Source organism: Phycodurus eques, chromosome 1 (assembly GCF_024500275.1).
Source record: "Phycodurus eques isolate BA_2022a chromosome 1, UOR_Pequ_1.1, whole genome shotgun sequence".
Classification (NCBI taxonomy): domain Eukaryota; kingdom Metazoa; phylum Chordata; class Actinopteri; order Syngnathiformes; family Syngnathidae; genus Phycodurus; species Phycodurus eques.
In genome coordinates, this window is record NC_084525.1 from 35,761,010 (window position 1) to 35,786,947 (window position 25,938).

Consider the following 25,938-nt stretch of genomic DNA (forward strand, 5'->3'; position numbering starts at 1 on the left):
CAGGTAATTTTAGGATAACATTTAGCCGACAGCAACATTTGGTTTACAACAGAAAACAGTATTGAGTGCTTGTTTTGAGGTATGTAACATGAGAATAACATTTTATTCTCTCCTATATCTTTCAAAACAAAACTATAGCTCCCTAATCATCTGCTCACTTGACTTAATGTCCTTGGCGGCTGTTAAATTCAAAAGTGGTTTAATTTCCAGTGCAGGAGAGTTCTCTGTAGAGTGGCATTCCACATTCACACAGCTTGTGAGCAAAAATGTAGAGCCAAGATAAAGATAGTAACATAGTCCCACAAAAAAGGAGCTGGTGTATTGCAATGCATTCAAGTGGAAATAATAATGAATGTTACGTTTATAATTGAGTGTATGTTTCAAACATACCCTGAAATAATGTGCAACCTGAGCCCATAGTACAGAAACATGTTTTGTGGATGCCTTATGACAAAAGAAAGCAATTCTGTCTTGAACAAAGTCCAAAATTGCTCAGTTTTCGTCTGTGAATTGTTCCATCTCCATGTGCATGAAGCAGATAAACAATCATATCGACATGTCATGGAAAATTTATGTTGGATGGCTGCAGGAAATGGACAAGGGTCTCAACTCCCCTCATAGTGACTCTGGTCTGTACTCTGTTGTGACTGTTGTAATCTTCTCAGGAGATTACAGCACTGCCATTCCACAATGGACGAATGTTGATGGGAAAAGATGACCCATCACTTCCAGTTTGTATTGATATCTTACCTGGCAGACATCTATTGGCCCGCTCTACATTTTGTGCTACAACAACAACATTAGCTACACTTCTATTAATGCCGCTCTGTGCTAAACAAATATTACTAACAGCTCCCATTGTCATACATGCAAATCAAATCAAAACATGCCTTTCGGCGAAATTTGCCGTTTTGAACTCAAAATAAGCCATTTACGTATAACTCCGATGTGCTTTTCCGGGGTGGGGGTCGCTGTCATAGGCTGTTTCGTACTCCTTGAATACTTGAATAATGATAGACCCATTCCACACATCCACCATTCACACACATCCACCATTCACACACAGATGTAATTGTGAATATTATTCCGCGGTGGGCTAATATGCGGCCTGAGATTCCGCCTATGCGCTCGAAGTCACAGGAGTTGACGAGACCAGAAATAAACTTCTGCCGCTTCTGCTGTTTATAAGTCACAGTAATTTTACTCCGTTACCATGATCTAAATGTGGCTCGCTACTTTTATTGATCAATTATTGCTTGTTTATCAACTATTTCGTGTGCGAGAGTATGACTTCGACTTCTGGATTGGGCGCTGTTTGCGTCATCCAATTTAAGCGCGAGTGACGTTTAAGTCTAGTTCACCAATCATAAGCGCGAGTGACGTTTAAGTCTAGTTCACCAATCAAACGACACGAAAGTCACATTACCGCACAAGTCAAGTATTCACACTAGATAATCTTGCCCCGGCGATCGTCGTGCGTACGTGGAGGCCATGTTGGGAAGGTCGTCGTTACCATGGAGGCAATGGCGCGCTACGCGTGTTTACATTTAGATGAACAAAAACAACAGCTTTCATGTTGTATTTGTCTGGCACTGTCTGCCCAAATATGGATGTTTCAGCTCACTTATAACTTGAGAAAGCACCATGCAGTAAATTGTAGAAGTTTTGACTGTGCATACACACACAGCAACATTAGAATTTGTACATTCACACTTTATTTGGTAGTTTGTATTTTTAATTTTTTTTAATTTTTTATTAATCATGCTGTGGTGGAAAAATCTGAAGTTACTCACTATTTACTCAGTACTTGAGCAATAATTTCACTGCTTACATTTTACTCTTCAGTAATTTTTGGGAGGACTATTATTTACTTGTCACATTATTGTCAAGTAACAGTACTCTTACTTAAATACAATATTTGGCTACTGTACCCACCTCTGGAGCGGACATTCTGTCACAGCTTAGGGTTTTCGAAGGAGATAAAGGCAAGGCAAAAATGTGGATGACCCAAGTGCAGGGAAGCAGGGAAGCAAGGCAGGTGTGCAGGAGTCTCAAAAAAATAATATTTAATCTCCAAAAAAGGGAAAACAAGGAACATGGATAAAGCAAACTAAACAAAATCCCCCAAACAGATATCAAAAGTAACAAAGAAAGACTTGAATAAACCAAAAATGGAAACAAAACATGACTCGTAACCAAGACATGGCACAGACAGAGATAATGACACCTGACAATGACATGCTGCAATGACAATGAACTGACAAGAAATGAAAGAAACCAACGAACTAAATACAAACAGATTGACGAGACAACGAGGAACACCTGTACAAGACACGAGTGGCTGGAGAGAGCTGATTGGTCGACACAAGGTAGAAGGTTGACGACAACAGGTGGACACAATAACTAAATGAGCACACGACAAATATGGAACACAGGAAAACATGGAACAAAACTAAACACAACCCAAACCAAAACACAGACCATGTCACATCCTCTATCGCTGCTCTTACGTTCAAGCAACATTTTTGCTCATCAGATCAGCCAGTGTTGTTGCGCTGGTCTTTTGTATTTTCGCGTCGAGGTGCTGCGGGTCATGGCCCTGGTTGTGGTCCCAGGTGGAACCGCGAAACACACATACCATCGATGACAAGAGCTGATCCGCTAGTACATTTTGTATTAATTAGGAAATGCGGCTACAATTATCTAATTAGTTTACAGATGTTAATGTTAAATGTATTAAGTGACGGAGCGCTGTTAAGGATTATATCACAACACAGAATGAACTAACTTCAAATTCAGAAATGGCCAATAAAAACAGAAGAATATTGTACTTAATATTTTCCTGGAGGATGTATTTTGGATTAGCCTGGTAAAAGTGAAAAATGAACTGAAACAGACAATGATTTTAGTCAATTCTTTTCCAGAATGAGAGTGCTTAAAGAGGAGGATACTATTCATGTGGCACAGCTTGAAGCAGGCATCAGGTGCAAGGTGGAGATGGGCCTGGCTCAAGTTGGAGGCCAGAACAAAAAAAGCAAAGAAATTAGACAAATTTAATCTTAAATTTGTACCATACATCAACATGTACTTGAGCGGTATAAATAGGTTTTTCTGCGTGAAGTATTATTATTATTATTATTATTATGTATTTATTTTTTTATTTTTTTTGCCTTATTGTACTCTTTAGAGTCTTCCAGATTGCTTAATTTATGTTAAAATAAAAAAATGTATCTCCGGCAAAATTATCTCCCCCAGAACCCCCTTAAATTTTTATTTTTTTTTGGTCACCTTTTTCATGTCATTGGTGTTTGCATGTCTGCATTATGACAATAATAATAAGAATAATGGATACAACTTAGATATCGCTTTTCAGGGCACTCAAAGACGCTTTACAATTCCACACATTATTCATTCACTCTACAGTCACACGCTAGTGGTGGTAAGGTAATTGTGTAGCCACAGCTGCAGTGCAGTTACTGTATATCACTGCAAAATTCATACACAATATTGGATAGTTAAATTAATACCTCTCCAACAGAATCAATAAAAAAGAACATCCATCATCTTTGCAGAGGCAGAATATTTTATATCATTGTAATGCTATGATAAGAGACAATTGCTGAATATCATAAAAATACTGGCCTACCTTTTTGACATTTGTGTGATGACACATCAATGCAAAATCATTGTCCTTTCAGCTCTGACAATGCTGTAAAAAATTGTTTGTGCTTCTATTCGTTGTACATTGTATGTTAAAAAAAAAAGAGGATTGTTGATTGCTGAACGGAATGACAGAGCACCTGAAGCACCTGAATAAACAGGAACTAAGTGTATAATATGAAGAGTGTAAGAAAAATCCATAACTGGTGTCATAAAAGACATTTCAAATCCAAACCAGCAGTTTTCCTCTTCAATGTGGGCCAAACGATCAATCAGCATGTCTACAAAGACATGCAGCATTTGCTTCATTCAGTGTGTGCGAAGAAGCGAGAGTTCCAGCAGGACAACTTGTGCTTGCTTTACGATGACAACACACCTGTTCGCAATGCTCTGAGAATCTGGAAGTTCCTGTTCGACCTCGCTGCGTGGGATTTTTTTTTTCCTTTTTCCCGAAGGTCAAAGAGGTCATCGAGGGGACTTGTTTTTAAGACGTGGATGACATCAAGATGGCTATAACTTCTGAGCTGTGGAGGATCCCGGAAGAATCCTTACAGCTGCATATAAAGGTGTGGCAGAGAAGGCTGGGAAAGTGTGTTAGACTCCAGGGGTATTACTTTGAAGGGGAAAACTCGTAGTTTGGATTGGAAATTTAACTTTTATAACACCAGTCTTGGAACCGTTCTGACACACCCTGTATGCTGTAACGCGATGAGATGCTGTGACGGTCCTCATTCAGACCATGGGCCGGACCCTTTCTTAACATGTGACATCAAGCCTCAACAAATAATACTTTGGTATGTTCTGTCCCTTCTGTAACGCAGATGTACATCCAGACCACAACCTTGACCATCTCTGTCAGCCTCAGTGCATCCGTCTCTCTGGGAATGCTCTACATGCCCAAGGTCTACGTGGTTCTCGTTCATCCAGAGCAGAACGTTCCAAAGCGCAAGCGCAGCCTGAAGGCTGTGGTCACTGCAGCCACCATGTCGAACAAGTTCAACACAAAAGGTGGTCTGAGGCCAAACGGGGAGGCCAAGTCAGAACTCTGTGAAAGTCTGGAAACACAAGGTTGGTCTTGTTCACCCAGATGTAGTAAATCAGTTGTGGGAGCTTTGAATGTCCGATGATGTTATTATATAATACACATGTTGAAGTCTTGTAAGGTACAAATAATTAATGGATGTTTTCTTGTACTTCTGGAATTTGGGAAATAAATAGTAAGCATTATAGTAGTGTTGTTTAATTAAGACAACTGCACACTATATTATATTTAAATCTTCCATCTGGTATGGAATAGATTAAGATACTGTAAACCTGATGATATTTTATTCATCTCGTCACATTTCTTATGGTTTTTAAGGTCTTAAAAATGGATTAGAGTGGGGGGGGCACAGACCTCCTCCGAGTCAAATGAAAAATCCTGGCTGGATCAACAGTAGATACCCACCTCTTTCACACAGTACAGAAGTTTGGACACACTTTCTCAGGATATGAAATGTAGTGAGAAGGTGTTTCAAAAATTTATTTCCACAAAGATTCATGATTCATGTCTTACAAAATTCCAGAAATGTAATACATTGTTGCAATGTTAAGATTAAAACTGAATTTTTGGACCTACACCAAAATAAAACGGGCTCTCCCACATCCGTGTCCCTCCCCTACACAAAGCTTCATGGAACTAAGCTCTTTCAAGCTGTTTTTGTGTAATCCTGCTAACAAACCAGCAAATTAATATGAAAACATAACAAGAAAAGCAAGAGGTAACTTGTCTGTTTCAGCAGTTTAATTTTAAATCCTTCACTTAGGGTATACAAAAGGGTCCAATTCTTAAGAACTCCAGTAATACTGCATTTGCCAATCAGGGGGAGTGACAAGGAGCCCACACTCGAATTTTGAAAGGGATGAAAGAGACAAGTAGTGTTGCAAAACGATTTTTTTGTTTCACTCACCAAGATAAAGTGTATAAATAGGCAGGCTCTGTGTGGGGGAAGGATGAAATTAAGGAGCCATACATGATTACTCCAAGTCCTGATTTTATTCACTGACAAACTGAACTGTATGAAATATTATGTACTGTGACTAAAACGCATACGCCCACACATACACCTCGACATTTTTGCAACCTCAGAATTCAGTTGTTCCAGCTATAGCAAATCTGTGTGTACAGTACATGCTGATTCTCACACTCTGCCTTGAACGGGATAAGATAACAACTGCTCTTTATGTCTGTGTCAGACTGTGTTGAGGGAGTGGACTTTAGACTCTCAGGTAATCCACTGGGTTCTCGTACTTGTGACCACTTTTTGATCTTTCCATTTATGCTTATATTCACTACCACTTTGTGCACACAAACCAAAACATAGCACAAGACACAATTATCGTGACCTCATCCTTGATCCGCACACACCAACATGCACGACAAAATTGTTGTGTGGTGCTTCCAAACTGGCAACTAGTACTGTAAAGCTGATGTGTGAACATGACATTAGTCTGTCTTTTGCAATGCGTTTCCTGGTTGACAAAAGGAAGGATTTGCCTTATTGGGGCAACAACAAAAATAAGAGCAAACTGTAAAAAGACAGATTGCTCCATTTCTTTCTGGAGCATCTATTCTTAATCTTGGCCTCACACCCCATAAATATTAAAATAAGATTCATTTCTCAATCCTCTCCTTAGAGGAGGATGAATTCTCTGGATGAATTCCATCTCTATTCAGCCCGCCGCTGACACTGGAAGCATTACATCGCCTTGCCTGTTGCCCCACTGGCCTGACACAGGCGCTCAGCTATTTTCTGACTGGATTCATCCCATTTTACGTATTCAAGCCGCGTACAGTGATTACCATCACCGAGCATGCTCACTCGGGACAGTTCGTTTTTGACCCATGGAACTTATTTTCAGTCTTTTTTTTTTTTTTGGAGTTATACTCACAGGTCACATGTGATTGCGTGAAACGGGAACAGCATGTCAAAGAGAGATTCTGCTATCAAACATTAATGAGAACAATTACAGTACAAAGAGGGATAAAATGCACTCTTATCAAAAGCTAATGCACTCCATTTTCATGCATATTTTGCAAATTGTATTTATGTACAACTTTGCAGTGAGGTCAACATAATTAATTTGCCCATACGTATTGATATCATCAATGCTAATGTCTGTCTGCATCTGCATAACTGATTTCATCCATCCATCCATTTTCTGAGCCACTTCTCCTCACTAGGGTCGCGGGCGTGCTGGAGCCTATCCCAGCTATCATTGAGCAGGAGGCGGGGTACACCCTGAACTGGTTGCCAGCCAATCGCAGGGCACATAGAAACGAACAACCATTCGCACTCACAGTCATGCCTACGGGCAATTTAGAGTCTCCAATTAATGCATGTTTTTGGGATGTGGGAGGAAACCGCAGTGCCCGGAGAAAACCCACGCAGGCACAGGGAGAACATGCAAACTCCACACAGGCGGTGCCGGGGATTGAAACTCGGTTAACTGATTTCATCCATCCATCCATTTTCTGAGCCGCTTCTCCTCACTAGGGTCGCGGGCATGCTGGAGCCTATCCCAGCTATCATTGAGCAGGAGGCGGGGTACACCCTGAACTGGTTGCCAGCCAATCGCAGGGCACATAGAAACGAACAACCATTCGCACTCACAGTCATGCCTACGGGCAATTTAGAGTCTCCAATTAATGCATGTTTTTGGGATGTGGGAGGAAACCGCAGTGCCCGGAGAAAACCCACGCAGGCACAGGGAGAACATGCAAACTCCACACAGGCGGTGCCGGGGATTGAAACTCGGTTAACTGATTTCATCCATCCATCCATTTTCTGAGCCGCTTCTCCTCACTAGGGTCGCGGGCATGCTGGAGCCTATCCCAGCTGTCATCGGGCAGGAGGCGGGGTACACTCTGAACTGGTTGCCAGCCAATCGCAGGGCACATAGAAACGAACAACCATTCGCACTCACAGTCATGCCTACGGGGAATTTAGAGTCTCCAATTAATGCATGTTTTTGGGATGTGGGAGGAAACCGGAGTGCCCGGAGAAAACCCACGTAGGCACGGGGAGAACATGCAAACTCCACACAGGCGGGGCCGGGGATTGAACCCGGGTCCTCAGAACTGTGAGGCTGACGCTCTAACCAGTCGGCCACCGTGCCGCCTAACTGATTTCAATGTATGAAGTTTTATGCAATAATGCTCCTCATCACTCAGTAACCTTCAATAAAATAGTCAACATTTAGTGGTTAATCAATCAGTTGAAGTAACTGCAAGTATTTTGAAAGTTTGTGAGATCTCAGTAATTGTAAAGCACATTTTATGCTACAAACGCTAATCCACAATACAACACTGAGAAGATAATAGGTTAATTTGTTTGAGGCAACCACTTTTGAAATCCTTCTTATCGCTCATAGTCTTGGCTGTAAAATCCTATAGGATGGTGGAGAAAGTGGAACTTTTACTTTCCTGTGCCTCGATTGGTTGCACCTGGACTCATTTGATTAAGTCATCCATAAATAGAACTCATCAATTAGGACATCAACATGTGAACTCAAAGGTTTCCGTTTAATACCAGTTACCGTAATTTCGCGTGTATAATGCGCACCCCCAAAGTTGACCTCAAAATTCTGGAAAACCCTTCAACCTATGTATAATGCATTTTTACAATCCATGATTTTGCTTCTACCCATATGATCAAAAGATGAAGTATTATCTGTATTTTGTTAGTTTTTTTCAAAGAATTATTCTGAAATTAAGCACTTTATTTGAACACATACTTTCTCTTTATTTACTTGCTCTTATTTTGAAATTCACAGCCCTACTTTTATTTAGTACATGAGAAAACACATGTACTCATATGTTTGATTACCCAGGCAGAATTTGTAAGACGTGTACAATTCTTTTAAGAAAACATGAAGGACCAGGCAAAACACATTTAATTTTATTTTAATGGGATTCAAATTAAACTGTCAAGCATTTCAGAAAAGCATTAAACAAAACATAACCATAAATAAATAAAAGATGGTTGTTGTTCAGTCATCAGTCATATTAAAAAAAATAACAATATTTCACAAATTCTGCATAATTGCACAATTGTACATATATGCAGTCATACATACCCCTGTCATATTGGAATGAAAAGTGTAGTCTACACCTTTTTCATAACCTCTAGGTGGCATACTAGAATGAAAGTGTACAACTTGTTCATAACCTCTAGGGGGCGGTGGAATAGTGGAATGAAAGTGTACAGCATTTCATAACCTCTAGATGGCGGAATACATTTATAAAATGTGAAAAGTCTTTTTCATTTTCTCCTACACCTATGTATAATGCGCACTATTCACTTTGGACATTTTTTGGGGATAAAAAATGTGCATTATACACAAGAAATTACAGTAACATCTCAACTAGTGAGCATTTTTAACCATGTTCTTGTTGTTGTTCACTCTCACCCCTGCAGCGCTGGCCTCCAAGCAGACGTATATAAGCTACAGTAACCATGCCATCTAAGAAGGAGCCGTGTGTGGGCCTTTGGAAAGATGCTGGAAGAGCTTCTGGGGCAGAGAGGATAGATGGGATATAAAGGATCTCAAAATGTTTTAGATAAATGCCACTATTATCAGAAATGAGTCAAATGCAAGCAATTGACGATGAAAAGATTGGACCATTCATTTCCCCCTTCCCTGAGTCACATAATGTTAGGTTGTGATGTTTCCAGGCGCAGGATGAATGAACCACCTGAAACCAACAGTCAGTTTTCCTTCAGAAGTCGATAGCACATATTTCAGGCATCTCCTGGGCTGAGTCATTAGACTCATTCCAAGAAAGAAAGCTAGGTGGTGGGAGATCGGAGTTTGTCTGTTTGTGCAGGTGAACTGTTGGTAAATGGTTCTGGAGTTGCTACTCATCAAACTGTACATGCCTTATAAGAGTTCATCGAGTACTGCAACATGAACTAACCATATCTGGCAACAAACAAAAAAGCACTAAGTCATTCTGATTCATTTTTGTTTTATATTCGTGTTTCATATTATCTCAACATCGCCACCATTTTTGGCAAACATAGTGTACAGTCCCAAAGCATGCTTGTGGGTGCATCACATGTACTGTGCTGTGTTGTCAATGGAATGCGACGTGTCATGAGTGTCATTAACAGTGGAGACCATTAGCCACCCTCTGGCATATAAACTGAACAAGGAGCCCAACAAAACACAAATTGCTAGTATGTTTTTTGGTTTTTTTAATAGTAGCCTACATATTTGGTATCCCAAACAGGATGTTAGAAACTGTTACTGATATCTAAGTGATATTTAGGCTATTCATGTACTTTAGTAGCCTTTGGATGAAAACATATATTTACAGGTTGCCATTGTGCAGTTTGAGAAGTAACAGCCACTGTCATTTTATGCTCTTGACCATTTATCTTCCATGGTCCATTCACGGTGTTGTACGCGTTACTTAATGTCTGAGTGCATTCTGTTCAAACACTAGGAAGAGCTCAGTGTACAAAATCTAAATGTGTGAACTCCATTTCTGTCTTCAGTCGCTCCTTCAGTATTCCTCGTAAAAAGAGCAACTCTGGAATTTGTCACAATAAATCTTATCCTCAGCAGTGCAGAATATGTATGTTGCATGTCAAAAAATGTAAATCGTGAACAATTTGATATTCAGGTCTGATGTCCAGGAGGAAAACAAATAATTATAGATCACCAATAGATTTGGTTTAATCAAAGATTCTTGCAGCTTTCAGCTTGAACAAAGGTTCTAAGATATTGCTTTTTTTTTTTTAATCATTTGGATAAAGTATTGTTTGTGGGAAATGTGTTTGTGTATATGAATACAATTAACTGCTTTTTTGTCACAGTATCGTTTTTATTTTTCTAAAACACTGTGTTACAAAATAGAATATGTTAAGTACTGAGTGAAACTGGTCAAGTGGCAAGTAAATGTACGTTTCCAAATGGTTTGATCATGTTTGCTTTATGTACGGAATTATTAAAAAAAAAAAGAAACACAAATAAATACAGTGCCTGGATATTTATGAATTATCTATAGAAAAGAAGATGTGTAGAGCATGTAAATTTTTATACGAGAGGTTTCTAATAAAAAACACTTTTTCAAATTAAGTGTTGTTTGCTTCCTCTTCACGTTATAAACAATTTTAGAGTATTGCTGAATTTTGTAATTAGGATATTGACTAGATTACCAAACTGTGGTGCATCACTGGTAGTGTAAATGGAGTTCTGGCTAAAAATAGGGAAACTGATAGCTGGGACCAGTGGCCTATTTTAGGCGGGCTGACCTCAAGTGCCCCTAAGAAAAAAGATACAATAAAAATCCCCACGCTGACCACCTCCTCCATTGGTTTAGAGTTGAGCACAAAAGCTAGTTGGCAGTGTTGGGCAGCAGCAACGCTATCTTCAACATTAAATAGCTTTTTAGTCGTGAAGCTACTTTGGTGAACACAATGCTAGTGTCCACAGAAGCTACATTTCCCCAGGGAGTTCTAAACCTTAAATGCATCTGTTCCATTTGACGTCAGATTACCTTTCCTCCTGGCATGCCACTGGATACATTGGCAGAGGAGGGGCCACAGGTGTCCACATCTTGTCAAATTCCATGGCCATACCATAACAAATTCAAGCTACCGTATTTTCACGACCATAAGGTCCCTACACAGAACTTTTAATTTAAGCTTAAAAGTCTTAAATATTATCCAAAATGGACGGGTCACCTTATAATGCGGCGCGCCATATCTGTGCACCGAGTTCCAAAATTTTAAAATGTGTGATGAGCGCTCCGCTTGACTTTTTTTTTTTTTTTTTTTTTTTTTTTTGTCGGCATTTCCTGCCAACACGCTGCTTACACAGCACTTTGAGACTTACTTATTTTTTTTTAATAACCGCTTGACTGACTGGGAGCATTTCCGGAGTGTGCATTGTGCAAAACGAAAATGTCACCTACGAGAGACACGCTAACGAAGCTATCAATTACGCAGAGGAACATGGGAATCGAGCAGCCACGAGAGAATTCAAGATCAACGAATCCATGGTTCGCAAGTGGAGGAAGCAGGAAAACCATCATTCCGGGAGGCTTAATGAACCGCTGGACATCCGTGTAAACAGGATGTTCCAAAGTGAAGTTGCGAGCGGCGTGGGAGCGATGGATGACACATGGCGAACACAGTTTTACTAAGACTAGGAGGCAGCACCGGGTGAGTTACGCGACAATTTGTGAATGGATTGTGGATGCTGGGGCTAACGTGTCTGCTTGCACTGTTCTTCGAGCTTTCACATGGCAACGAGACTGACTCGAACCTGGCGTGTTTGATGGAGAACATGCCCAGCTGTTCATTTCAGATACAGGAGAGGAGGATTTTGATGGATTTGTGCATCAGGATTGATAAAAAATAACGAGTACATTGTTAAATACTTCAATAAAGTAAACCGAACTCAGTTTTGCTCCCGCTGTCTTTTTAAAAACATTGTTTTAGCGTGCATGCATGCTACCGTATGCTTTACCATGCCTGCAGCCAATAATACGGTGCGCCTTATGTATATGTTAAATACAGAAATAGACCCCGTAACTGAGACTGCGCCTTTTAATAAGGTGCGCCCTATGGTCATGAAAATACGGTACATATCAAGGCTTCACAGTCTCAGACTGCTTATATGTTGTTCCGGTGTGTACTGTGCAACCCCAAGACGTCCTGCACATAAAATATTTATGGACATTATGGAAATGCCAATGTAGACACTGACTGAGTAGGTTTATGATTTATCATTAAGTCATCATGTCACAAAGTTCTAGAACTATAAAGCTGTTTATTCACTGATTACCATACCATCTTGAGGCTAATATCGCTCAAAAGTAAGTTATCAATTCAACAGTACACAGTGCTAAATAACTGGGGGCGGAAAGGCTATGTACAGAGGTAGGTGTAGTAAGTCTCTATGTGCGATTTGCAAGTCAAACAAGTTTCAAACAAATCACAGGTCAGTTACTGTGGCAAACATTCAGCTAGTCAAGCGAGTCCCAAATAAATTTCAAGCATGTTGAGTCATGTCATTACTGGTACTTGGTTTAAGCAAGATGTAGATAAGAAATATGAATACGAAATAAAATATATACACTACATTACCTAAAATACGTATTTTTCCTAACATTTGTATGTGTTTACAGCTACCAATGTATTAAGACCGTTACTGTGATGATACATACGGAAATATGCTATATATGGGACTAAACGTAATCACCAGATTTCAAAATTAAGTTGGTTTTGGTGACAGGTGGAGACAGGCTTGAGCAACGAGACGTGGAAGGTTGGGTGAATCTTCAAAAAGGACTGTGGAAACTTCAACTGGACGGAAGTGGGATTGATGATTTTGGTAATTGGGAAAGGGCCAATGAAAAAGGGAGCTTGCGGGATACAGTTTGAAGCGGGAGGTCGTGAGAAGAAAGCCAGACAGATAGGCCCACCTTGTATTCGGGCGTCGGGGAGCGATGACGGTCCACGAGCTGTTTATTGTGTGCGACGGGCCGGGTCAATGCCGCACGGACGTCTTTCCACGCTGCCTGGATTCTCTGGAGATGATCCTTGACTGCGGAGACTGTCACTGCCTAGTCCTGTTCTTTGAATAATGGCGGTTGGGAACCATAGCAAGCCATGAATCTGGACATACCGGTAGCGGAACTGGTAAGGGAGTTGTGGGCGTACTCAATCCACAGGAGTAATGAGCTCTTGGAGGAGGGGCTGCGTGCAGCAACACAATAGAGGGCTGCTTCTAGGGATTGATTTGCCTGCTCCGTCTGGCCGTTGGTCTGCGGATGACAAGCTGGCTGCTGCGCCCAGAGCTTTACAGAATTCCTTCCTTACCAGGGATGAGAACTGAGGACCTCTGTCAGAGACAATATCGATGGGAATACCATGGAGTCTGAAGACATGCTGGACAAGGAGGTTAACAGTTTCAAAGGGGGATAGTAGTTTGGGGAGGGGTACGTAATGGACAGATTTGGAAAAGCGATCAACAATAGTGAGAATGATAGAGTTACCTTCAGAAGGAGGTAGACTGGTAACGAAGTCCAGAGCGATATGGGACCAAGGATGCCTAGGGATAGGCAATGGACACAGCCGCCCAGCTGGGGGCAGGTGTGAAGACTTTCCTCGGGCACAGACGGAGCAGGCTTGGACGAACTCCCGGCTGTCTTGAACAAGGCTGGGCCACCAGAAATTCTGCCGGATGAACTGAAAGGTACGGGTGATGCAGGGTGAGTTTGGAGTTTGGAGCCCACTGAAGAACGTCAGAAGTTGCAGAATCTGGTACGAACAGGCGGTTTGGAGGCCAATTCTTGGGATCCAGGTGATTCTTTTGGGCCTCCTTAACCACCTGTTCGATCTGTCGAGTGGCTGCTCCAATGAAGCACGAGGAAGGAAGAATGGGTTCCGGTTTGTCAGGGCTGGTGGGGGGGGTGAGTAAAGTCGAGACAGGGCATCTGGTTTGTAGTTTTTGGAGCCAGGACGGAAGGAGAGATTGAAATTAAACCTGCTCAAGAAGAGAGACCAGCGAGCTTGTCGAGGGTTAAGGCGTTTGCCGGAACGGAGGTAAGAGATTCTTTTGGTCTGTCCAAATGATGAATGGTAGTTCAGTCCCTTCCAGCCAGTGCCTCCACTCTTCCAAGGCCCATACAATGGCTAGTAGCTCGCGGTTGCAGACATCGTAGTTCCTCTCAGCAGGGGACAGACGACGAGGAAAAAAAGGCACGGGGTGAAGTTTCTGGGTCGTGGAGTCTCACTGTGAGAGGACAGCCCCTGCCCCCGTGTCTGAGGCGTCAACCTCGACCACGAACTGGAGGGAGGTGTCGGGGAGGCGAAGAATGGGTGCACTGGTGAACAGGGTCTTTAGTTGACTGAATGCTTGGGATGCTGCCGGGGTCCATTGACAGAGGGAGCTGGTGGATGTGAGGCTAGTGAGGGGAATAGCGACCTTGCTGTAATTGCGGATGAATCGACGGTAGAAATTGGCGAATCCAAGGAAACGTAGTTCTTTGCGGGTGGTGGGACTGGGCCAGTTAACGACTGCTTGGATCTTGGCAGGGTCGGGGTGTAGTTGTCCTCTGGAGATGACGTAGCCTAGGAAGTGTATGGAGGAGAGGTGGAATTCACACTTTTCAGGTTTAACATACAGACGGTTTTCAAGGAGACGCTGAATGACTTGGCGTACATGGATGCGGTGTTCTTCGGGGGAGCGGGAGAAAATGAGGATGTCATCGAGCTATACCAACACGAACTGGTTGAGCATGTCACGGAGGACGTCAGTAATAAGTGTTTGGAAAACTGCAGGGGCGTTGGTTAAACCGAATGGCATGACCAGATACTCGAAGTGTCCGAGAGGGATATTGAAGGCGGTCTTCCATTCGTCCCCCTCCCGGATACGGATGAGGTGGTAGGCGTTTCATAGACCAAATTTGGTGAATACCTGGGCGTCACAGAGGGGTTCAAACGAGGGGTCGATGAGGGGAAGCGGAGATTTATTCTTCACGGTGATATCATTGAGACCACGGTAGTCGATACATGGGCGGAGAGTGGTTTCTTTCTTTTCAACCAAAAAGAAGCCGGCCCCAACTGAAGAAGAGGAAGGTCGAATGAGTCCGGAAGCCAGAGAGTCATGAATATAGTCCTCCATTGGCCTTTTCTCAGGTCAAGAAAGGTTGTAGAGACAGCTGGAGGGAAGAGGGGCCCCTGGCAGCAGATTAATTACACAGTCATACGGGCGGTGAGGGAGGTAGAGAAATGGCCAGGTCTTTACGAAACATTGGAGAGAGATCATGATATTCTTCAGGGACTCTGGAGAGGTCAATGGGTGTGAAAGAGGGTGGCGGTTTACCAGAGGGAGGTATAGCTGAGAGCAGGCAGTGTGGGCTTCATCCGGTGATGGCTAAGAGTGTCCAGTCTATGGTGGGGTTATGTTTTTTGAGCCAGGTAATTCCAAGGACTAATGGGGTATCAGGGAAAGCGATAACAAAAAGAGAGATGTTCTCACGGTGATTTCCTGAAATAAGCAAGGTGAATGGCACAGTTTGGTGGGTAACAAGGGAGATGATTCTGCCATCCAGGGTTGTGACCTTCTTTGGGGACAGAAGTGGTTTGAGAGGGATTTGGAGCTGGTGAATTATGGCTTCATGAATGGAATTGTCATCGGCACCGGAATCAATCAGGGCACTGAAGGGGATGTTATGAGCAGAAACTATAATGCAAGCGGGAATGGTCATGGGAGAAGGAGAGCTTGAGGAAATGGAGGTTTGGCTCACCACGATGCTCTCGGGTCGCGGTGAGCCTGTTCTTTTGGCCGGAGGGGACACGAGGAAATAAAGTGACCAGATTGACCGTAGTAGATACACAGCTTCTGGGTGATACGACGCTGACGCTCCTGTTGATCTAACCGTGTCTTTGCAATTTGCATGGGCTCTTCGTTGGCTACGGAAGTGCGGAAGTCGGTGCAGGAGGCGGGTGTGAAGCTGACGGCGCGGCGCTCGGAGTGGGAGGGCTTTTGCGTGAGCGAACCCCCCTCTTTCATGATCTCTCTCGCAGTCTGTTATCCAGACAGATGGAAAGGCCGATGAGATCCTCGAGAGAGGAGGGCTCATCCCGGAATGCTAGCTCATCCTTGAGCTGCTCGGAAAGGCCATTAGAAAAAAATCCCCCTAACTGCCGCGTCATCCCACCCACATTCACCCGCCAATATCCAGAACTCTATGGAATATTCTGCTGCTGATTTAGCGCCCGGTGTGAGTGTGAGCAGATGACGGGTGGCTTCTTTGCCCTGAACGGGGTGATCGAACACTTTATGGAGTTCGTTGTAAAAGGAATCGAATGAGTGCAGCATCAGAGAGGAGTTTTGCCATAAGGAAGTGAACCATTTAGCTTTATTTGCCACAAAGGAGGTTAGTGACACAAGCTACTTTGGATTGTTCGGTGGGATAACTGTATGGTTGAAAGTTGAAAACGAGTGAGCAATTGAGTAAAAACTGGCTACAAGCACCTAGGTCCCCGGAGTAGGGCTCGGGCGTCGGGACATGAGGTTCTTTGTACAGGAGGCAGGGTGACTCTGAGGCTGCGGGCTCGGAAGGCGTCCTTACAGGTGGAAGTTTGGATAGCATCGTCGAGGAAAGGAGGGATACCTGTTGTGTGAAAGAGTGTAGGGATTCCATGAGTTCTTGGAGAGTATTTTCTTGTCTTCCTATGTGGGCTCCTTGGAGAGTGAGTGCGTTCATCAGTGCCTCCGGAGTTGCTGGGTCTGTCACATATGGGGAGTAGCTGGATCCAAGAGCAGGCGGAGGCAGATGTAAAATGATGAACAGTTTATTGAGGAACGGTAATGGCGGTGGTCCTAGGTGGGTTGGCAGATGGTGGCATGGACAGGCGGCTGGCTTGGCGGCAGGAATGACGTGGATCAGGAACACGGGGGAAAACACTGAGAACAAGGAGTCAAAAAAGGGTCCGATGAATAGAGTGACTTACGTGAGGTAAATGGGCCGTAGTACCGCTGGAAGTAACTGCAATACTTTGGCGAGGATTTCCTGGAACAGGCAGGCTTATATACTGGTGGTGATGAGGCTGATTCGAGAAAGGTGCTGAAAACAGAGAGGGGAGGGGCGAGTGAGAGAGGACGTAAAGTGCCCTCCCGGCTCCAGTAATGGAACTGCAGGGCAGTATATGAGGACACACAGTGATTTGCAAAACACTAAACACATTTGTATGCATCAGACACAGAGGTTTATCATGATGTTCACTTCCTTGCAATTCCAAAGCACTGACTGTCAAAGTATAGTAGCACACCGATGAGCTAATTGGTTAAACACAGCCAGCAGGAGTGCCCCCCCCCCCCCCCCAAATATTTGTCGGGGGGAGGAAGGTTGGGGGGAGGACCCAATTTTCCAGGTGAATGGAGGTTGCTCAGTGCCCTGGGACAGTTGTCCCATTCAGTTCTGAGGACCGGGGTTCAAATCCCGGCCCCACCTGTGTGGAGTTTGCATGTTCTCCCCGTGCCTGCGCGGCGACCCTTGTGAGGGTAAAGTGGTACAGAAAATGGATGGATGGATGTTAACAAAATATCGTTACTATAAATTTGTGTATAGTTTTTACGTTCTACAAAATTGTGTTTAAGCATCCATCCATTTTCTGAGCCGCTTATCCTCACTAGGGTCGCGGGAGTGCTGGAGCCTATCCCAGCTATCATCAGACAGGAGGCGGTGTACACCCTGAACTGGTTGCCAGCCAATCGAAGGGCACATATAAACAAACAACCATTTTCACTCACATTCACACCTACGGGCAATTTATAGTCTTCATTTAACCTACCATGTGTTTGGGATGTGGGAGGAAACCGGAGTGCCCGGAGAAAATCCACGAAGGCATGCGGAGAACATGCAAACTCCACACAGGCGGGGCCGGGGATTGAACCCCGGTCCTCAGAACTGTGAGGCAGACGCTCTAACCAGTTGTCTACCGTGCCACCTGTGTTTAAGCAATTGAAGAAAAAAAACTAATATTAATTTGGAGTGCAGTGCATTGGCATCTGCATTTGAATTATATTTGGATTTTGAGAAAATCTAAAAAAGTCAAAAGACAAAATATGTTACTTTAAATAAGTGTAAGTAGTAAGAGGGAAAGATAATACACAAATTTGTCATTTCTATAAAATCAAGCTCCAGCATTAGATGTACAAATTTTTCACATTCTTCCACAACAAATGAGGCTGTCACTATTGTTTTAACTTTTTAGTTTAACATAAAATAATTAACATATTTAGATGTTCAGCCATTTAAGATTTTACAAACAAATAGATTATTTCAAATGTATTACTCAATCATGGTATAATTTTATTTTCATATACCGTTTATAGTACAACTACTGCAATCATAAATACATACAGCAATTAAACCGGGCACAAAAGCTTTAATTCAACGTAGGTGACGCACAGTGTCGATGCACTGCTCTGCCTGAGTCTTAAATTAGTGTTTTACTTTGGGCTCGTGTAGATTATTCAGTCCTGTACAATGTGCTCAGTTGCAGAAGTAGTCTGCCTTTAGAAATCATCTTCGTCCCACTTGGTAGTCGTAGCATTTTGTTTACATCTCCTTTGCTTTCAGCTGTGGCTGGGTATGTTGCTTTTTATGCTCCGGGCAGGAACATGTATTTCAAAGTACATGAAAGTTCACCTTTCTCCTCTTCTTTTATAAAATTGTTTATATTAATTTCAATTTATTCCTCTTTCCTTTTATCCAGTAGAAACATGTTGATTTTGACTTAATAGTAATAATTCAATTTAATATAATTATATGGAAGATGCGGCACGGTGGGCGACTGGTTAGCACATCTTCCACACAGTTCTGAGGACCCAGGTTCAAATCCAGCCTTGCCTGTGTGGAGTTTGCATGTTTTCCCCGTGCCTGGCTGGGTTTTCTCCAGGTACTCTCGTTTCCTACTGCATTCCAAAAACATGCACAGTAGGTTAATTGAAGACTCTAAATTGTCCATTGGTGTGAATGTGTGTGCGAATGGTTGTTTGTCTGTTTGTGCCCTACGATTGGCTGGCAACCAGTTCAGAGTGTACCCCTCCTCTCACTCAAAGATAGCTGGGATAGACTCCAGCACGCCCACGACCCTAGTGAGGATAAGTGGTATGGATAAAGGATGGATGGTGTATTGAAGTTACATTTTCACCCGATCTTTGCCTCTCACTTGAGGCCATGGCGCCCTTAGCATGTGCTAATCTCGCCCTATGGGCGGCCCGGCCTGGTAGGACATCAAAACACTAGTACTAGTAGTATTCATTCAGCAATGTAAAGGTACCAGTCAGATGCTAATGATATGAGAATTGTGAAAATTATGCAGATACTTGTCAATTTAAAGTGACTAGTAGTACGATAATTCTGATACAACGGCAATTGTGCAAATGGCGCCGAGTGTGCTCGAGCACAGTGCAGAGAGTACTCAATCACCTTATATACAGTAACAATACTATTGTTTGTATTGTTTTACATGTGACAGACGTGTAAATTGAACATACATATATGACGCATTTAATTATTGCATTTCTTAAAGATCTGGTCACGTGTTTTGATCAAGTGGAACGCAGTATTGAAAATAGTAGTATTGCCCTCTCCGAACCGCTTTTCATAGTGATGCATATATTACAAAAGATCCTGAGATCATTTTGTCATCAGACGTGATAGATTAAAGCAATTAAAAGCTCCCTCCATTAATACCAAGATGTATTTTAAAGCCACAAAAGGTCTCCTTCAGGGAGTGCACGTAGACAAATATTGAGCTTCGATATAATGACAGATGAAAATAGTTAACAGAAGACATGCGGTGTACTGACTTCTAATTTGAAGTTTTACGATAATTTCTGAAAATGTGCAAAGACTGAGAACTGTGTAGTACTCAATTGTGGAGAATTGCCTAGGTTTAAACTGTTTAACACCATTTCAGTTTCCTTGATTTTTTTTTTTTTAGTGTGGCTAAAACGGCACAAGTAACGCATTATTAGGATTGCCAAATAGTTTTCTAGGCAGGACGCCCCACTGCAACATGATTGGCTCCTAAGTCACAGGATGGGCAGGCTACGCAGATGTAACGAGATGACCATCCCAGACGTGTATCACATTTGTACAAAATAAAAACAAAGAAGTTAGTTATGGTGAGGTTTAGGGCTAGGGTTGTGGCATAAGACAGTTTAGGATGGTTTAAGGTTAGGATTAGGGTGGGTTAGGGTTAATGGGAAACATATTAACGGCGCCACACTTAAGTGACATACTTCTTTTCCCGTCTGGAAGCAGTAGGGCGTGTTCTACAGGGATACAACAGCCAATCATAATGCAACGGCGCGTGTCCTTGAGCCAGTAATATTGAAGCAGGGCGTGTCCTGCCTACAAACTATGTGGAAATCCTATTAACGTCCCATTGACGCATTTTGGCGTCCAGCATGAGTCACCCTCCCCCACTATACGTACAACAACTGAGCGACTTCATTCCATCAGTGGTTCGCCGGCGCAATTGCAAGTTACTTATAATTGTTTGGCCCAGTTCTACCACAACAGTGTGCAGTTAATTAGCTAGTACAGTATGTGCTCAGATTTCTGTCATGCAGTGTCAGACTGCATGAAATTTAAATTTCCCTGAAGTGTCTCTGTTATGTGGACCCACACACCAACACAACACCAAGCGAGGTGGTGGCATATTTGATGAGCTCACTGCTGGTCTGGAAATGTCTAGGCGTCCTGGTCCTAGCTGGTGGCTAGTGCCTCTTGTAGCAGCAAGGAAAAGCCCACCTGGCGACGCTGTGGAATATATTCCAACCACCAGAGGCATTAAGAGGATCTATGTATTTTTGCAGCTCAAACATATAGGGATGCGTAGGAATTTGCTAAACCTATAAATGTATTTGATAGACAGTTGAAAGTTTAGCACGGCATGTTTTCAGCGCATTCATCAAACACGCCCACATTGTCTGAGAACTGAGAGAACATTTTGAAGCCTGGTTTCTTACACAGTATTTGGCAATTTTTGTATTCATTCAAATTTGCCAGCATTGTAAACAATACTATTCTCTGTGGTGTGTTAAAGTTATTTTTTTCACTTAACAGGGACTTTAACATAGGTATATAAAGATAAAGAATTGCCAAAATATAAGAAACACTTGTAGCACGAATATACCATTTTGTGGTCATTTATGTGCTCCCTAGCCCTTCCTTCTAGCCAAACCAATGATTGTGCATGCCAACACTGCCATAATAACTCATAACAATAAGACTAACACTGAGTTATGTGCATTATTTCTTGAAATAAGCCACGTATTACTATTTTAGAGTGCAGCACAATTTGTAAAAGCATTGCATGCCCACACTTCTGAACACTAAGAGTAACAGTACATTTGCATCTAAATAAATTAGATTATAAAACAACCAAGTAATTAATTATTATTTATTTATTTCAGTACTTCAATTAAAAAAGTGAAACTTCTACAGATTCATTACAATCAACGACACACTACAATCAACGATTGTCAAAGCGGACTCGACCACAAGTATAATATAAAATCTAATAAACTTTGAAAGCCCATATAACTTAAAAAAAACAAATAACAAAATGGAAAACAACAAAGAGAAAACTCACAATGTAAGTTATAAACAACAAAGATGGTGGATGGAGCCACAGCAGAAAGGAGATGTCTGATCAAAAATAAAAAACTAATCCAGGAAACAATTGGGATAATCCGACGCCTCCCATCCACCACTGCTGCGACTATAAACCCTAGCTGATTGAAAGTGACCGCGGGTACGAACCCTGCCCCTCCCCAAGGATCACAGAAGAAAACTAAACATGCAAACATGCGACGATCCCCCCAAGCTGAGAACAATAGCACACTAGCCAACGACTTGAATACCTTCTATTGCAGATTTGAAAAGGACAGTTTCACTCCACACAACCACCCGGCCGCACCCGCGACCACAACCACACCTCTGACTTCTGCGTTAACCATCCATGAACAGGATGTGAGACGCATCTTCAAACAACAGAAGATTAACAAAGCAACAGGACCGGACCATGTGTCCCCATCCTTCCTCAAAGTCTGCGCGGACCAGCTCGCTCCAGTCTTCACTCAGATCTTTAACAGATCTTTGGAAATGTGCGAAGTTCCATCCTGCTTCAAACGCTCCACCATCATTCCAGTCCCCAAGAAACCTGCAATCTCTGGTCTGAATGACTACAGGCCTGTCGCTTTGACATCTGTGGTCATGAAGTCCTTTGAACGTCTCGTGCTGGACCACCTCAAGAGTGTCACAGGTCCCCTGCTGGACCCCCTGCAGTTTGCCTACCAAGCGAACAGGTCTGCGGATGATGCAGTCAACATGGGACTGCACTTCATCCTAGAACACCTCGACAGTGCAGGGACCTACGCGAGGATCCTGTTCGTGGACTTCAGCTCAGCGTTCAACACCATCATCCCTGAACTCCTTTCAACCAAGCTTCTCCAGCTCAGCGTCTCACCTGCCATCTGCCAGTGGATTTACAGCTTTCTGACGGGCAGGACACAGCAGGTCAGGCTGGGGGAGGCCACCTCATCCACACGCAGCATCAGCACTGGGGCGCCCCAAGGTTGTGTCCTCTCTCCGCTGCTCTTCTCTCTCTACACGAACGACTGCACCTCAGCGAACCCGACTGTCAAGCTCCTGAAGTTTGCAGATGACACCACTGTCATCGGCCTCATCAAGGACGGTGACGAGTCTGCATATCGACAGGAAGTGGAGCGGCTGGAGCTGTGGTGCGGGCGACACAACCTGGAGCTGAACACGCTCAAGACGGTAGAGATGATCGTGGACTTCAGGAGGCATCCTTCGCCACAGCTGCCCCTCACGTTGTCCAGCTGCCTTGTGTCAACCGTCGAGACCTTCAAGTTCCTGGGAATTACAATCTCTCAGGACCTGAAGTGGGCGAACAACATCAACTCCGTCCTCAAAAAGGCCCAGCAGAGGATGTACTTCCTGCGGCTTCTGAGAAAGCACGGCCTGCCACCGGAGCTGCTGAGACAGTTCTACACAGCGGTCATCGAATCGGTCCTGTGTTCTTCCATCACAGTCTGGTTTGGTGCTGCTACAAAAAAGGACAAACTCCGACTGCAACGGACAATAAAAACTGCTGAAAGGATTGTCGGTACCCCCCTACCCACCATTGAGGACTTGCACGCTGCCAGAACTAAGACAAGGGCGTGCAAAATCCTCTCGGACCGTCTGCACCCCGGTCACCAGCTCTTCCAGCTCCTTCCCTCAGGTAGGCGCTACCGATCAACGCAAACTAGAACTAGTAGACATTCCAACAGCTTCTTCCCTCTTGCGATCAACTTCTTAAACACCTAACCTATAATTCCATTACAACAAGCTGGCAATTTTTTGACTTGAGTTCGTTGTCACATTTCTGTGGGGCCAATTATGTATTACTCGTGCACTCACTGTAGTTGTCTCGCCATGCTGCACTATTTGCATATACTGGCAACTCATGCCAGAGTAGCATCTGCTCCATTTGCACACTGATTGAGGAGTATCTGTAACATTTGCACAACCAACATTGTCCCAGATGATCGCACTACTCGTCACTTTAAACCGCATACACTCCTTGAAGTCTCAGCGCCCTTTGCACAATGGTCATTGCACCGGACTATTGCAATATTAGTCGTTCGAACTGCTCTAAGTGCTAGAGGACTCTGCATCTTTTTGCACAATTGTTTTTTGTCAATGTCTTTATGTCCCCAAAGTGTTCTGTAAATTGAGTGTTTGTTGTACTAGAGCGGCTCCAACTACCGGAGACAAATTCCTTGTGTGTTTTGGACATACTTGGCAAATAAAGATGATTCTGATTCTGATTCTGATTCAAAGAGCTACCGTATTTTCACGACCATAAGGCGCACTTAAAAGTCTTACATTTTCTCCAAAATGGACGGAGCGCCTTATAATGACGTGCGCCTTATGTGTGCACCGAGTTCCAAAATCTGTAAATGTTGTTGTGTGACTTTGATGAGCGCTCCGCTTGACTGACTGGGAGCATTTCCTGTCCACACGCTCTTATATAGACGAAAGGCGGACGTGACTGAGGACAGCATGCGGACGTTAAGGGGTGCGCGTGAAAGAGACACTTAAGGCACGCTATATAGTGCCGTTATGTGCATTGTGCAAAACAAGAATGGTTTGGCTAAGGAACCCCGAAAATGGCACGAGACACGCTTATGAAGCACAGTTCAAACTGCAAGCACTGTTGCGCGGAGGAACATAGGAATCGAGCAGCTGCGAGAGAATTCAAGATCAATGAATCCATGATTCACAAGTGGAGGAAGTAGGACACGCCGGCATCATTGCTGAACAGCCCCCCGGCAACGAGACTGACTCCGACAATGACGAGAGGGAACCCGGCATGTTTGATGGAGAACTTGCCCAGCTGTTAATTTTGGATACAGAAGATGAGGATTTTGATGGATTGATCAAAAAATAACGTGAGTACATTGTTAAATACTTCAATAAAGTACAACCGAACTCAGTTTTGCTCCCGCTGCCTTTTTTAAAAACATACGCTAGCATGCATGCTAGCGTATGTTTTAAGCTAGCGTATGTTTTACCATGCCTGCGCCCAATAATACTTATGTATGTGTTAAATACAGAAATAGACCCCGTAACTGAGACTGCTCCTTTTAATACGATGCGCCTTATGGTCGCGAAAATACGGTGCATAAAAGAGGAAAATAATTTTCCTATTAATCTGTGTAATATATGATTTTTACTTTTTGAATTGAAGTACTCAAATAAATTAAGATTTCTACGATAATCTAGTTAATTGAGATGTACTTGTACCACAGCATGAGGTCTCCTGGTTGCTCCACAAACATCAAATACCACTAAAGTAGGGCATGGACACGAACCTACACTTACACGGTTTGAGTTTTAGCTTCTTGCACCCTAATAATAACCATAAAGTATCCGCGTGTATTACCATGTGACATCCCTTGTAGGTGTAATCACCGCAAACTTTAAGATGATCATGAACAATTGCCAGGCCTTTCCTAAGATCCTGTGGCTTTCACCAGTAGTATAGTACAATCTATTATTGCCTACAATAAGTATATCATTTTCCCATTCAAATCCTTGTAGTGCAAATTATTGAATACTGTTAAAAAGAACATTTGGGGAATACAAGAAAATACAAGCTTTTCCCCATTTGAAATATCACTTTAATAATTTCACTGTCTATCTGTAAGTGGAGAGGATATTTTACCCCCCCCCCCTACGAGGGAAAAATTAAATGTAGCGTGAAGTTTTAGTTTCTCTGTGAACTGACTTTACCTCTGCTGTGCTGCGCTGCATCATAAAGTACAATGTGTGGAACGAATGAGGTCACAAGCACACTTTGGCTGCCCATGTGGTCAAGCACTTTTTGGTTGTCTTCTTTTTCTCATTTCTTGAGTATTAGTCCCAACATCTGTCTCCTATTATGTTTTTCACGTAAAGGGAATTGTAGCGGGGACGATCATGTGGGCCCACGTAAATAAACACTAACAAGAGTACAACCGTTAAGTAGCAGATCTCGTAGTAGATGATGCTTAAAAGATACTGAAGATCATCATGTCTGAATGCTTCAGACTTACATTGTGATGTATAAGTTGGGAAAACATTGTACTGTATGCTGCAAAAATGGAATGATAAAAAATAAAAGGTGCTGCAAGGAGTTAGCA

At 43.0% G+C, this 25,938-nt stretch overlaps 1 protein-coding gene across 1 annotated transcript in view; it reads left to right on the forward strand.

Annotated features, from left to right (window-relative positions):
- The window catches only part of LOC133409706 (metabotropic glutamate receptor 4-like), a 212,663-nt gene extending 202,162 nt beyond the window's left edge, over positions 1–10,501 (forward strand). Inside the window, exons 10-11 of the mRNA XM_061690102.1 lie at positions 4,482–4,728; positions 9,120–10,501. Of these exons, the coding sequence (XP_061546086.1) occupies positions 4,482–4,728; positions 9,120–9,169 (297 nt within the window). The 3' untranslated portion in view covers positions 9,170–10,501. The remainder of the gene's footprint in view (positions 1–4,481; positions 4,729–9,119) is intronic.
- Positions 10,502–25,938: the final 15,437 nt, after the last annotated feature.